General features: G+C 46.4%; 1 protein-coding gene across 1 annotated transcript; it reads right to left on the reverse strand.

The window, feature by feature from the left end:
* Window positions 1–64: 64 nt before the first annotated feature.
* On the reverse strand, window positions 65–10,034 carry ELOB (elongin B). The gene is made up of 4 exons (XM_036280905.1): window positions 9,976–10,034; window positions 9,733–9,867; window positions 8,118–8,223; window positions 65–241 (listed from the first exon to the last, which is right to left on the reverse strand). The coding sequence occupies exons 1-4, from the start codon at window positions 9,976–9,978 to the stop codon at window positions 129–131; spliced, it is 357 nt and encodes a 118-aa protein (XP_036136798.1). The 5' UTR covers window positions 9,979–10,034; the 3' UTR covers window positions 65–128.
* Between the last annotated feature and the right edge of the window lie 2,981 nt (window positions 10,035–13,015).

Genomic DNA, 13,015 nt, shown 5'->3' on the forward strand with positions numbered 1-13,015 from the left:
GCAAGAGGAGAGGCTAACACCTGGAGTCAGGAGAGGGTGTGCATAAAGAGGCAGCAACCAGGCAGACACCCAAATCTCTTTTATTGGGGGGGGGGGGTGAGCATGGAGGGGGTATGGTGGCCAGGCCCTCACTGCACAGCTTGTTCATTGGCACTGCTTCCTGAGTCCTGCGGCTTCATCACGTCAGGCAGCTCTGGTGGGCTGGAGAAGGGCTCAATGCGCAGGGCCTCAAATGCATCATCTGGAAAGGAGAATAGGAAAAAGATGGCCACCTCTAGCTGCTGGGGACCTCTAAGCAAATACCCACCCCTGCAAAGTGAGTGTCCTCCACAACCCTGACCTCCCTACACCCATTTGGATTCAGTGGCACTATTGGAATGTCTACCACTCCAACCTGGCCCTACCTGAGCCTGGCCATCATCCTAGGGGCCCTTTCCTTACTCTCTGCAACCATTTCCTTGTTCCCTTCACATCTAGCAAGCAGTGTTTTTTAAAAAAATCACACCATTCCATCCCTACTTAAAATCCCCCAATAGCTTCTAACATACTCCGAATAAAATATCAAGTTCTAGCCATCAGTTTCCACTCAGCTGTGCTTTTGTTTTCCCGTATCAAGCTTTCTGCCTCAGAGCCTTTGCACGTGCTAGTCCTAGCCTGCTATTCAGTAACATTCAGGGTTAAACTCAAACATGAACTCAGAGAGAAGCCTTCCCCAGCCACCCACCCCATATAAACTATGCATCCCAATGCCTTGTGCATTGCCCTGGCAGCACCTAACTAAAATGGCCCTCTGTTTTCTTTTGACCAGCTGCTTTCCCCATTACAGCAGTGGCTCTAGGAAGGCCTTCCCTTGTCTTGTTCCCACTATCCCAGAGTAAATGAACCCCACATTAACTTTTCTCCTGTACTTTGACCCAGGACTGTTCCGTCTAACTGGCTCAGGGTTCTCAGTCTATTAGGTCTCCCCAAGGAAAGTTGGGCATGTCTGGAGAGTTTGGGTTGTCATAACTTGGGGGCAGGGGGTCTGCAAATAGCATCTATTGGGTATACGGCTGTCTCTAGTAGTGGTCAGAGATGCTAAGCATCCTGCAAGGCACAACACAACCCTACACAAAATTATCCAGCTCCAAATGTTAATAACCAATTCATCTTTGCAGCCAAAAACCCAGTAACAATTTTTGCCTTCAGTAACCTTTCCCATTCTTTGGAAATAAAGTGTGGATGATGCCATTTAACATTGAGTTGAACACTGTCATCTCTTCAACAGAAGCCAGTTTGAGGGTGAGGAAACAGACCAGTGTCTTATACTTCTGCAAGTTGTATAAGGAAACAATTACCCACCCAAGTGCATTTTTGTCTCCAAGAAAGCAAACAGCAGCTAGTCCACAGTTCATACCACAGCCCCCACCATCTGCAAAGTATGTCTACCAACAACTTCCAAGAGTTAATGCAGTCTTTAAGGTGCCTTTGCCAGGCCCTGGCATAGGAAGCAGTACAGAAGATAAGCTTTTAGCTCTCAACCTGTACTCTTCAGAAGGGCACCCCTGTACAGATTCTGATCTGTACAGTCTGTACCAGTTCCACACCTGCTTCAGCATCACTGTGAAGGTCGGCAGGAACCCACATAAGGCCTTTAAGATTTCTGTTCGCCTAGCACTTTAAAGGCTGGGGCCTAAGGTGATTCAAAGTGCCTGTCTGTGAGGCTGGTTCTAGTAACACACCCCTTTATGAAATTGATAACTCCAGGGTGGGAGGGGTGGGGTGTGAAGTAGTAGCTGCCTGAGGACACATTACTGATCTAGCAGTTATCCTTATGAAACTTAAAAAGCATGGCTAAGGCTGTAGGCTTCCTTCCTCAGCCTGTGCTATGTTTTCTAATAGGAAGCCAGAAAAACAATTCATTGTAATTTTATCCAAGTTTACCCCAGCCAACTACAGCCCTGGGTCCACAGCTATAAAAACACATTATGACCTGTTTTAAATTTTCCGAGGCAGTAACATTTAAATCTCCCCCTTTTTGGGGGTGGTGGTGGTGGAGGGGAAGTATACTAAAAGTACACTAGCCCCAAACCTCAGTTTTCTAAACTTTTTGAGCAGGATGACATGTGGGTTGGTAAGTGTATAAGCCCTGGCCCTGGCTGCTTTGGCTCAGCGGTTAAGAGGGTTGGCCTGTGGACCAATGAGTCGTGGGTTAGATTCTGGCCGAGGGCACGTATCTCGGTTGCGGTTTGTCTCTGGCCCTAGTTGGGGTCCTGTAGGAGGCAACCATGACTCCCTAACATGACTGCTGGCAAGTCTGTGTCCACATCTCCAAATTTTTGGATGGTAATGCTACCAGTGCTATTAAGAAGATAAGATGATACAATGAAAACAGAATGCAGCCCTGGCCCATTTGGCTTAGTGGTTGGAGCGTCAGCCTGCAGACGGATGAGTTGAATCATGGGTTTGATTCCGGTCAAGGGCACGTACCTTGGTTGCGGTTCGTTCCTAGCCCTGGTTGGGTCGTGTGGGAGGCAACCAGTAGATGTCTCTCTCTCACATTGATGTTTCTCTCTCCCGCTCTCCCTTTCACTCTGCCTAGGAATCAATGGCAAATATATCCTGGGGTGAGAACAAACAAAACAAGTATATAGAGAGCAATTACTCCTGCAAGACAACAGGGCCGAGTGAAAAGCTTCTGAACAACAAATGAGAAAGAGACAGAATGGAGAAGGCTAGGAAGCCACAAAGCCCTCTAGCAGCTGTGGGAATTCTCCTGGCCAAAGGAGCCAGTGAGTACCATTGTTTATATTCCTCTACACTTGACAGGACTGGGGAGCTCTCTCCAGGTGCCTTTGGCCTACCTGCAATATCACCACTGGGTGTTCCTGGCTACACTGCACAGTCTTTTGCCTTCCAATAGCAGGAACAAGCCAGGCACAGGGCGTCACCAGAAATACCTGGCCTCCCTGCAGGAAGCCATTCCAGTCCCCATAGGACAGTGCCCCAGGTAAAAGACTACATAGAGGTCACTTCTTCACAAGACCACTTTCTGTACAACAAACAAGAGAGAGATTATATAGAGAAGGGTGGGGAGCCTTTAGGAATTCTACATGGTTGGAGTTATTTCCCCAAAGTTGTTTATGTCCCCCTCTACCGCCATAGGGTGGTCATGGGCTCTATCCAGGTGCTCTGGCCTACCTGCAAGGTCCCTGTGTGTGTTCCCAGAAACATCATCTGAGCCCATTTCAGCCCTGAACAGAGGGAGCAAGGAGGATCAACAGGTCATTACTACATGCACCTGGTTTCCCAAACCCACCTGGAGCCACTCTGACTCAGTGAGCCAGTGCCCCAGATGCCTCTTACCAGCCTGCCAAAACCACACAGCACACAGAGACTACACAGGTGGCTTCTACCTCAGACTACTTTTTCAAGACTGGGAGAGAGAGCTATTTTGCCCAGCTCATATAAACTAACAAAGTCAAACCAAAAAAAAGAAGAATATCTCTTAAATGAAATGAACATGAAAAATCCCCAGAAAAATACCTGAAGGAAATGGAGACAAATAATTTGCCTGATAAAGAATTCAAACAGTCATAAGGATGCTCTCCAAATTTGAGTGGAAAAGAGGAACTTTGGGAGATCTTCATTCAACAAAGAGAAAGTATAATAAACAATCAAGCTCACCTTTAGAATACAATAACTGATATGAAAAATACATTAGAAAGAATGAAAAGATTACTTAATACAAAAGAATGGATGAGCGACCTGAAAGACTAGTGGAAATCACCAATCAGAATAAGAAAAACAAGGAATTTTATTATTATTATTTTTTATTTTCACCCAAGGACATTTATGCATTTATCTTCAGATAGAGCAGGAGGGAGAGGAGGGAAGAGAAAGAAACATTGATGTGAGAGAGACACATCGACTGGTTGCCACCCATACAACCCCAACTGGGGTAGGGACAAACTGCAACCGAGGTACATGCCCTTAGTGGGAACCAAACCCGGGACTCTCTAGACCGCAGGCCAATGCTCTAACTGCTGAGCAAAGTGGCCAGGGCTGGAATTTTATTATTTGGAAAAAAAATTTTTTTTTTCCTTTATTGATTTGAGAAGAGGAATGAGATATACAAATGTCAATGAGAGAGAACATCGATTGGCTGCCTCCTGCATGCCCCCTACTGGGGATTTGGCCCACAACCTGGGCATGTGCCCTGACTGGGAATCAAACCAGTGACCTCTTGGTACATGGGTTGACGCTCAACCACTGAGCCACACTGGCCGGGCAACAAAAAGGAATTTTAAAAATGAGGACAGTTTAAGGGATATCTGGAATAATATCAAGCACTTAAACATCTAAATTATAGGGATCCCAGAAGGAGAAGAAAGGAAAAGAAACTTGATGCCACCTCCTAATTGCAGAACTCCAGTTGAAGAAGGAAAGTAAAGAGGTCTCTATATCATGGCTTGTACAAAGCAGACTACCTGGCCCAGCCAGTGTGGTTCAGTGGTTGAACATCGACCCATGCGCCAAGAGATGGCTGGTTCAATTCCTGGTCAGGGCAGATGCCCAGGTTGTGGGCTCAGTCCCCAGTGGGGGGCATGTAGGAGGCGGCCAATCGATGTTCTCTCACTGTTTCTATCTCTCCCCTCCCTTCCTCTCTCTAAAAAATCAACAAAGAAAAAAACCCCCACAAAAACCTGTGTGCTATCCATGCCAAATGTGTAACAAATATGCCAAAAGACATCCAGCTAGCATGCCACATACATGCAGAACATGCTTAAGAATCCACTATGATGGGAAATCTTTCATTCTTTTTTAAAAAATAATTCTTTTCTTCCTGTTATTGGTAGTTCTGAATGTTAGATTTTTTTTCCCCCCAAGGAGTCAAAGGTACCTAAGTATATTACTGCAAGTTGAAAATAGGGGGCAGACATCAGGTATTGGTAGTTTTTCCATTTTCGTTTGTGTGTGAATTTTTAAAATATAAATGTGGGACATAAAGCATTAATACAAGTCAAAATGTTTCAGTGATCAAGTTTCACCAGTTCAACTTTATAACAATATAAATAAACCTGTTAAATTTTTCTGGACAATGCCAGCATTTGGACTTTTTTTTTAAAAAAGTAAATTTCTTATTGATGGCAACTAAATGTGGTGTTTGTAGCATTTTTTAATCATACAGTAGATTCCATCCATTCACTACATCTTTCTGAGTTGTCCTACATGCAAGTACATGTTTTGAATGTTGTCTGTCTTCTGTGCTGTTCCTGTAAGTTTGTTACTAAAATACATTAAACTAAAAATAAATAAATAATGGCTGAGAACTTTCCTAACCTGGGAAAGGAAACAGACATCCAAGTCCAAGAAGCACAGAGAGTGACAAACAGGATGAACCCAAAGAGACCCAAACCAAGACATATAATTAAAATGGCAAAAGTTAAAGGGAGAATCTTGAAGAAAGTAAAAGGAAAACAATGAATTACAAAGAACAACCCATAACGCTATCACCTGATTTCTCAACAACTTTACAGAACAGAAGGGACATCTTTAAAGTGCTAAAAGAAAGGCACCTACAGCCCTGGCCAGTTTGGCTCAGGGGTTAGAGTGTCGGCCTGCAGACCAGAGAGTCCCAGGTTCAGTTCCCGCTAAGGGCACATACCTGGGTTGCACTTTGTCCCTGGCCTCGGTTGGGGTCGTGTGGGTGGCAGCCAGACGATGTCTCTCTCTCACATTGATATTTCTCTCTCTCTTCCCTCCTCTGTCCCTCCCACTCTATCTGAAGATAAAATGCAAAAATGTCCTCGGGTGAGGATTAAAAAAAAACAAACAACTAGAATAAATGAATTCAGTAAAGCTGCAGGATACCAAATCAATATACAGAAATCTGTTATGTTTGTATATACCAATAACAAATGATCAGAAGTTAAGAAAACAATCCCATGTACAATTACATCAAAAACAAAATATCTGGCCCTGGCCGATTTGGCTCTGCGGTTGGAGTGTTGGCCTGTGTACCAGACTCCTGGCTTTGGTTACCACTAGGGACATGTACCAAAAACAAAAAACAAAAACCTGGGCCTGGCCAGTGTGGCTCAGTGGTTCAACATGGACCCATGCATCAAGAAAATGGTTCGATTCCCGGTCAGGGCACATGCCCAGGTTGTGGGCCCAATTCCCAGTGGAGGGGAAGCAGGAGGTGGCCAATCAATGTTCTCTCTCATCTGTGTTTCTATCTCTATCTCTCTCCCCCTCTCCCTTCCTCTCTTTAAAATCAATAAAGCAAAAACAAACAAAATACCTGGAATAAGCTTAAGAGGTGAGAGACCTGTACTCTGAAAATGGTAAGATACTGATGAAATACAAATAAATGGAAGGATACCCCTTGCTCATGGATTAGAAGGATAAATATTGTTAAATGTCCTTACTACCTAAAACAATATACAGATTCAATACAATCTCCATTAAAATACCAATGGTATTCTTCTCAGAACTAATAGCCAAAGAAATCTTAAAAGTGGGAGGTATAATATTCCCTAACATCAAACTATACTACAAAGCTACAATAATCAAAGCAGATATATATATAGATCAATGGACTAGAATAGAGCGCCCAGAAATAAATCCTTGCTTATATGATCAACTAATTTACAACAAAGGAGGCAAGGATATACAATGAGGTAAAGACAGTCTCTTCAATAAGTGGTGTTGAGAAAACTGGACAGACACATGCAAAAAAATGAAACTAGACCACTTTCTTACACTGCACACAAAAATAAGGTCAAAGTGGATTAAAGACTTAAAAACTCCTAGAAGAAAACATAGGCAGTAACCTCTTTGAAACTGCTGTTAATATCTTTCTGGATATGTCTCTTTGCTGCAAGGGAAACAAAAGAAAAATTAACAAACAGAACTACATCACACACTAAAAAGTTTCTGCACAGCAGAAGACATGATCAGCAAAACAAAAAGACAACCTACTGAATGAGAGAAAATATTTGCCAATAATACATTTAATAAGGGGTTAAGATCCAAACTATATAAGGAACTCATACAACGAAACACCAAAAAACAACAATCCAATTAAATAAAATGATTAGAGGACCTGAACACACATTTCTCCAAGAGGACATACAGATGGCCAACAAACATATGAAAAGGCACTCAATATCACTAATAAGTCAAATTAAAATCACAATATCTCACACCTGTCAGAATGGTTACCATCAATAAATCAACAAATAAGTGTTGGTGAGTAAGTGGAGAAAAGGGAACGCTCATACACTGTTCATGGGACTGTAGACTGGTGCAGCCAAACAGAGCTACCATATGACCCAACAATTCCACTTCTGGGTGTTTATCCAAAAAAAACCAAAAACACTAATTTGAAAAGATATATACAACCCTATGTTCACTGCAGCATTACTAGTAATAGCCAAGATATGGAAGTAACCTAGATGTCCACCTTAGATGAATGGGTAAAGATTTTTTATATATATATATATATATATCTACATGTACATGTGTGTATATATCTATATATATGTATATATCTATATATGTGTATATATAGATATATACATACACACATATATAAATAAAACGTGTGTATATATAAATACACTTATATAATACATATTATACATATATAATATGTATATATAAAACAAAATATTTTTCAGCAATAAAAAATGGAATCTTGCCATTTATGACATGGATGGACCCAGAGGGTATTATACTAGAGTTAAATCAGACAAGACTACCTTATAATTTCATTCATATGTGGGATCTAAAAAAATAAAACAAATGAATGAAACAAAACAGACCCATAGATACAGAGAACAAGCTGATGGTTGCCAAAGGGGGAGGGGAGTGGGGGAATGGGAATAAAAAAAGAATAAAGAGGAAATGTAAGCTGGTATCATGAATAGGGATCTTCAAATCCTTCAAGAAATAGGCTTCAATTTCTACAAGCATTTGTTTGCTTCTCTTTTTTGTGTGGGGGAAACAAATACAACCACAGGATGTTTGTGGCCTGGGAAGACATTGTCCTGGAAGAAAAAAATGCAGGCTTGCTATCTCCCTGACGACCCCTTCCTTTGCTGTTCACCCTGCCTAGCTGCCCCTCTCACCTGCCCGGAAGGCCAGCCCCACAGTGGCTGGGGCCTGTGGCCTAGCTGTTTGACTGGTGAAGCCACACTCGCCCAGTGTCTTGCCGTCATCCAGAAGTTGGTCATCCTGAGAAGAGAGGCATGCGGAATTTCAGGAGAGGTCCCAGGAGGGTCAAGTCCCAAAGACATCTCTGGTCAGCAACTAAAGTGGAGGTCAAAAGGGGTAGAGCCCAGGACCACCCCAGAGTTTATCAAACAGTTTCTAGGGCTATACTCAAGTCTTTCCAAATCGGAACCTCCCATGGTAGGGCTCTGGAATGGTTTTCCCCAAACTCCAGGTGAATCTAATTTCAAGAGCCGGTTACTCAATCTGGCCAGACAGATATAGTTTAAATCCCGGCTCTTCCACCCTGGACAAAATAATCTTTATTTATTTATTTATTTTTTTAGTCCTCACCCGAGGACATTTTTTTTTGATATTTTGTTCAGAGAGAATGGGAGGGAGAGAGAGAGAAACATCAACGTGAAAGGGACACATCGAGTGGTTGCCACCCACACAACCCAACCAAGGCCGGGGACAAACTGCAACCGAGGTACATGCCCTTAGCGGGAACCGAACCTGATTCTCTCCGGACCACAGGCCGACTGCTGAGCCAAACTGGCCAGGGCCAAAATAATATTTTTGATGTGAAGTTTCCTTATGTGTAAAATGGGAATTACTGGAATTCCCAACTCAGAGCAGCCAGAAGGTTTCAATGAGTGAAGGGCCGCAACATGTGGAACTATCACAGATGGCAGGAAGTATCCTTATTAGGGAAGTCCCAGTAGGTATCGAGAAAAGGCCTTTAAAAACCAAGGGAGTGGAGGCTCAGGCTAGAGGGAGAGGCCAGTTTCCCAGTTTCCAGACAATATCAGATCAATGCACTTAGGTGAGGGACCTCATGCTGCCAGAGACTTGAATCAGGGGCTGACACACCAGGTTCCCCAATGAAAACCCAAAACCACAAGTCATCCTTGATAAGTAACTACAGTTGGTTGTAAAAGGAAAGGAGTGAGGAGTAGGAATTTTAAAATATTAGCAAAGTTGGGATGTAATAAAGTGTGTGAAGAACTGGTGAGACCTGACTCATCTAGACACCCTTCCTTTCTGTGTATTAAGGAGAGTCTGGAGGGCAGTGTGATTCTGATGGGCCTGCAGAGGATTAAGGGTATCCGGAATCAAATCCTGGCTCTGCCAATGACCTTGGCCTGTTAAGTGGCCACCTTGCCGAACCTCTGTTCCCTTAATTAACAGAGCAGGAATGTCAAAAGGCAGCACATCGCAGGTGGGACCGTTGTAGGGATCAGATGCGATACTGGCCCTCGGCGCTCAGCACAGGGCCTGGAGCGCGACTTCAATGCCATCCCTAATCAAGACCTCCCAAGTAGCGAGCGCTATCGGTGCTTCACATCCCCAAGTTCGAACAACGACCACACGCGGGGGAGGTTTCAGCCCGCGGCGTCCATTACTGTTTACATCAACGACGAGGCCGCCGTGCACCCACGGTCAGGCTCCGGGCGGCGGTTCCCAGCAGCGCGCGCCCCTGGCCCCAGCCCTCGTCAGGCCCCCGCCCGCCCGGAACCAGCGGGGCCGCACCTTGTACAGTCGCTGCTCGTCGGGCGGCCGCTTGAGGATGCCCTCGACGATGCGCTTCAGTTCGAACACGGTGCTCGACTCCTTGGCGTCCGTGAAGATGGTGGTCTTGTGGCGCCGGATCATAAGGAACACATCCTAGGAGCAGCGGGCCGGCATGAACCTGGAACCCGGGCCCCCCGCGCGGCCCGCTGCCCCCGCCGCCCCCGGCCCCAGCCCGGCACCCCTCCCCCCACGCCCGCTCACCATCGCCGCAGCTGCCTCTCCCACTCGACGCGCCGGCGCGGACGCGCTCCGCCCCGTTCCCGGCGGCCCGCGCGCTGGCCCCCAGCATGCCCAGCGCCCCAGCGACCCCGCCCCCGAAGACCCGCCCCGCGGTCGCCATTTTAAGTGATCAGAAGGCAGGTCGCTCCGGCTGTGTGGCCGGCCGCCATCTTGGCGCCGTGACGCGAGGTATCACCGGTTGACAGGGTAGCGGAGGTGGTTGGAACCGGGCAGGGACCAAGCGCGGGAGGGACGCGGGAGGAGGTGGCGCCATCTTGGTAGTGGCAAAGGCGAGGTTTCTATTTTGATCAGTCGGGAAGGCCCAGCCTTCTTTTGTAGATATGGGGGCTGGCTTTACAAGCATAGGGTACTCCCACATTCAGGGAGAGTGAATGAATATGTTGCTTGGTCATCGGAGAGGCAAGGCATTCGCCCCTCAGTGAAACCTGGGCTTCCATATTGAGGGGTCTGACTCGTGGTTCCAGAGCTCTCTGGCTGTCATTTTGAGAAGGCCTTAAATTCTGGACCTTCAGCCACCATATGGGAGGACTGCCCCCATTTCCCTCCCCCAGCCTTAGGTGTAAGTCTGTTTCATTAAGTTCAGAGAGGCTTTATAGCCCGTAAGACTTTATGTTCAGCAAGTTGCTGTTGGTGTTAGGTAGTGGGGCAGGCGAACTAACTGGGGAGAATCAGCAGGCATGGCGGAAGTTGGTGATTGGCTGACCAGAAAAGGGGAGCTCCTTGGACCCTGGGGCCTTGGGCACCCGCCAGCCTCCCTGCTTAGGTGCACTTGGGCTCTGGCAGGGCCTATAGACTTATTTACCTAGCTAGTGGCCTTTCTCGGGGAGCATCTTACCAACAGCCTAGCCTTTCCTTCAATGTTGGACACTGTCCTGCATCACCCCCAATTGCAGTCATGCTAGAGTGAAGGATAGAGGCTTTTCTTTCACTTAATCACTTAATCACTCCTCTTAGCTTACCTATAACCTAGACAGTCCTCTTAGCCCCCAACCCCACCCCCCTGAGGATCATGCCTATCCCTGCCTACCTTCCAACACACCAACTGAGTTCAAACCCCAGCTTCTTTTTCTTTTTTTCTTTATTGATTTTTAGACAGAGAGGAAGGGAGAGGGAGAGATAGGAAACATCGATGAGAGAACATTGATTGGCCACCTCCTGCATGCCCCCCACTGGGGACTGGGCCCACATCCTGGGCATGTTTCCTGACCTGGAACCAAACCAGTGACCTCTCGGTGCATGGATTGATGCTTAACCACTGAGCCACACTGGCCAGGCAAACCCCAGCTTATTAACTGTGATCTTGTGCAAGGCACTGAACCTCCACCTGTTTTTCCATCCAGGAAGAGAGAATACACAATTGGACCCCTTAGGACATTTGGGAGTATTAATGAGCTAATGCACAGAGAGCACAATGCCAGGGTGTCTGATTAAAGCTGGTGTCAGGTCATGTGGCTTGGGAGAATTAGGGAGTTCTCTTCAGAGGCAGGTTTCTGTCTACTTGGTGAGTTGGTTGCAAGAGGTGACTGTGGGCTTCCCTGTCATTCAGTGCAATGATACTTCCTACACAGTGGGAATGGGTTGGGGGATGTGGTTTGAGCGGAGAGCAGGGGCTGACCACCACCCCAACCCCTGTGCTCTATGGTCTTGCTGGGTGTATGTATGTCCTCCTTCCTAGAGGCCATGACAGAATGGGAGTCTCAAGATGATAGGTGAGCTGGCTGGCCAGATCTTGCTTCCCTGCCCAGAAAAGACTGGGTCCTTTCTGCCCCCTTCCCTCAACTATCCAACACTCATGACAGGTACACTGCAAAGTAAGCCTGTAGGATCTTGGCCTTGGTGGGCATTCCCCTCCAGATCCCCCTATTTTTTTTTAACATTGATTAATACATAGTAATTATCAATGACCACCTAGTTATTAGCGTGCCTCTTATTTGTAGAGTGTTTTACAACTAACTACTTTAATCTCCATAAGGGAAGTGACATTCACTCTGGAATTTGAGTCAGTTGCCCACTTCAATTCTGGCTCCACCTCTTACCTGCTGTGTGCCTTAGGACATATCACTTAACCTCTCAATGCCTGTTTTCCACCCATGGACATGGGAAATGAAAACACCCATGAGAGCCCATCCATGCCTGGTACAGCATACGTGCTTAGTGGGCGGGACAATGATTGGTGTAGCTTGACTCCCAACGGTTTAGATTATGGAAGGGGAAATGAGGTTGAATCAGTATTGTTGGGAGAGACAAGGCCATCTGGTTTCAGCACCACAGACAGGATCAGGTGGACAACTAGGAAATGCCTGTTTGAGATAGGAGCCCAGCATCCTCTGTGCTTGGAAGTTCCCAGGACCACCCTTGCCACCCCAGGTGGCACAATCTCCAGCCTGCCACCTGGCAGGTCAGACAGCCATGGTGAGGCCAGGGGCAGGATGCAGGGCCAGGCTACCCTCCCCACATACACACACACACTGACCAGGGCCAGGTCACCCCCCCACCACACACACACAAACACACACACACACACACACACACACTGACCTTGCTGACAGGATGCTGCAGTACAGGCTGTCGGGCTGAGAAGTGCTGCCAGGCTGAAAAGTTCTGTTACTTGCCCAGCTTCACAAGGCTGCCACACCAGGAATGGGCCAAGGGGAACAGGGCTGGGAAGAAGTGAAGACAACAAAAGGGGTAATCTACCCTCCACCATTCCCAGCTTCCTCTGGAATCAGACCACCGGGGTTCAAATTCCAGTCTACTATCTACCAGCTGCGTGACTTTGGGCCTCAGTTTTCTCATCTGACAAATGGAAAAACAAACCTACTTCACAGTCTCAGGTGAAAAAACCATTGAGATGGTCCAGTAAAAAGCCCTCTGCACAGTGTCTGGTAAGAGCCTGACCAGTAGTAGCTTATTCTCATTCACTGACCCTTCCCTTCCCTGTCCAGTTCCTGTCCCTCCCCCACCTCCTAGGTTGTGCTTCAGAAACACTGGGCTCTGAATG

This window comes from Molossus molossus, unplaced genomic scaffold (assembly GCF_014108415.1).
Source record: "Molossus molossus isolate mMolMol1 unplaced genomic scaffold, mMolMol1.p scaffold_m16_p_3, whole genome shotgun sequence".
Classification (NCBI taxonomy): domain Eukaryota; kingdom Metazoa; phylum Chordata; class Mammalia; order Chiroptera; family Molossidae; genus Molossus; species Molossus molossus.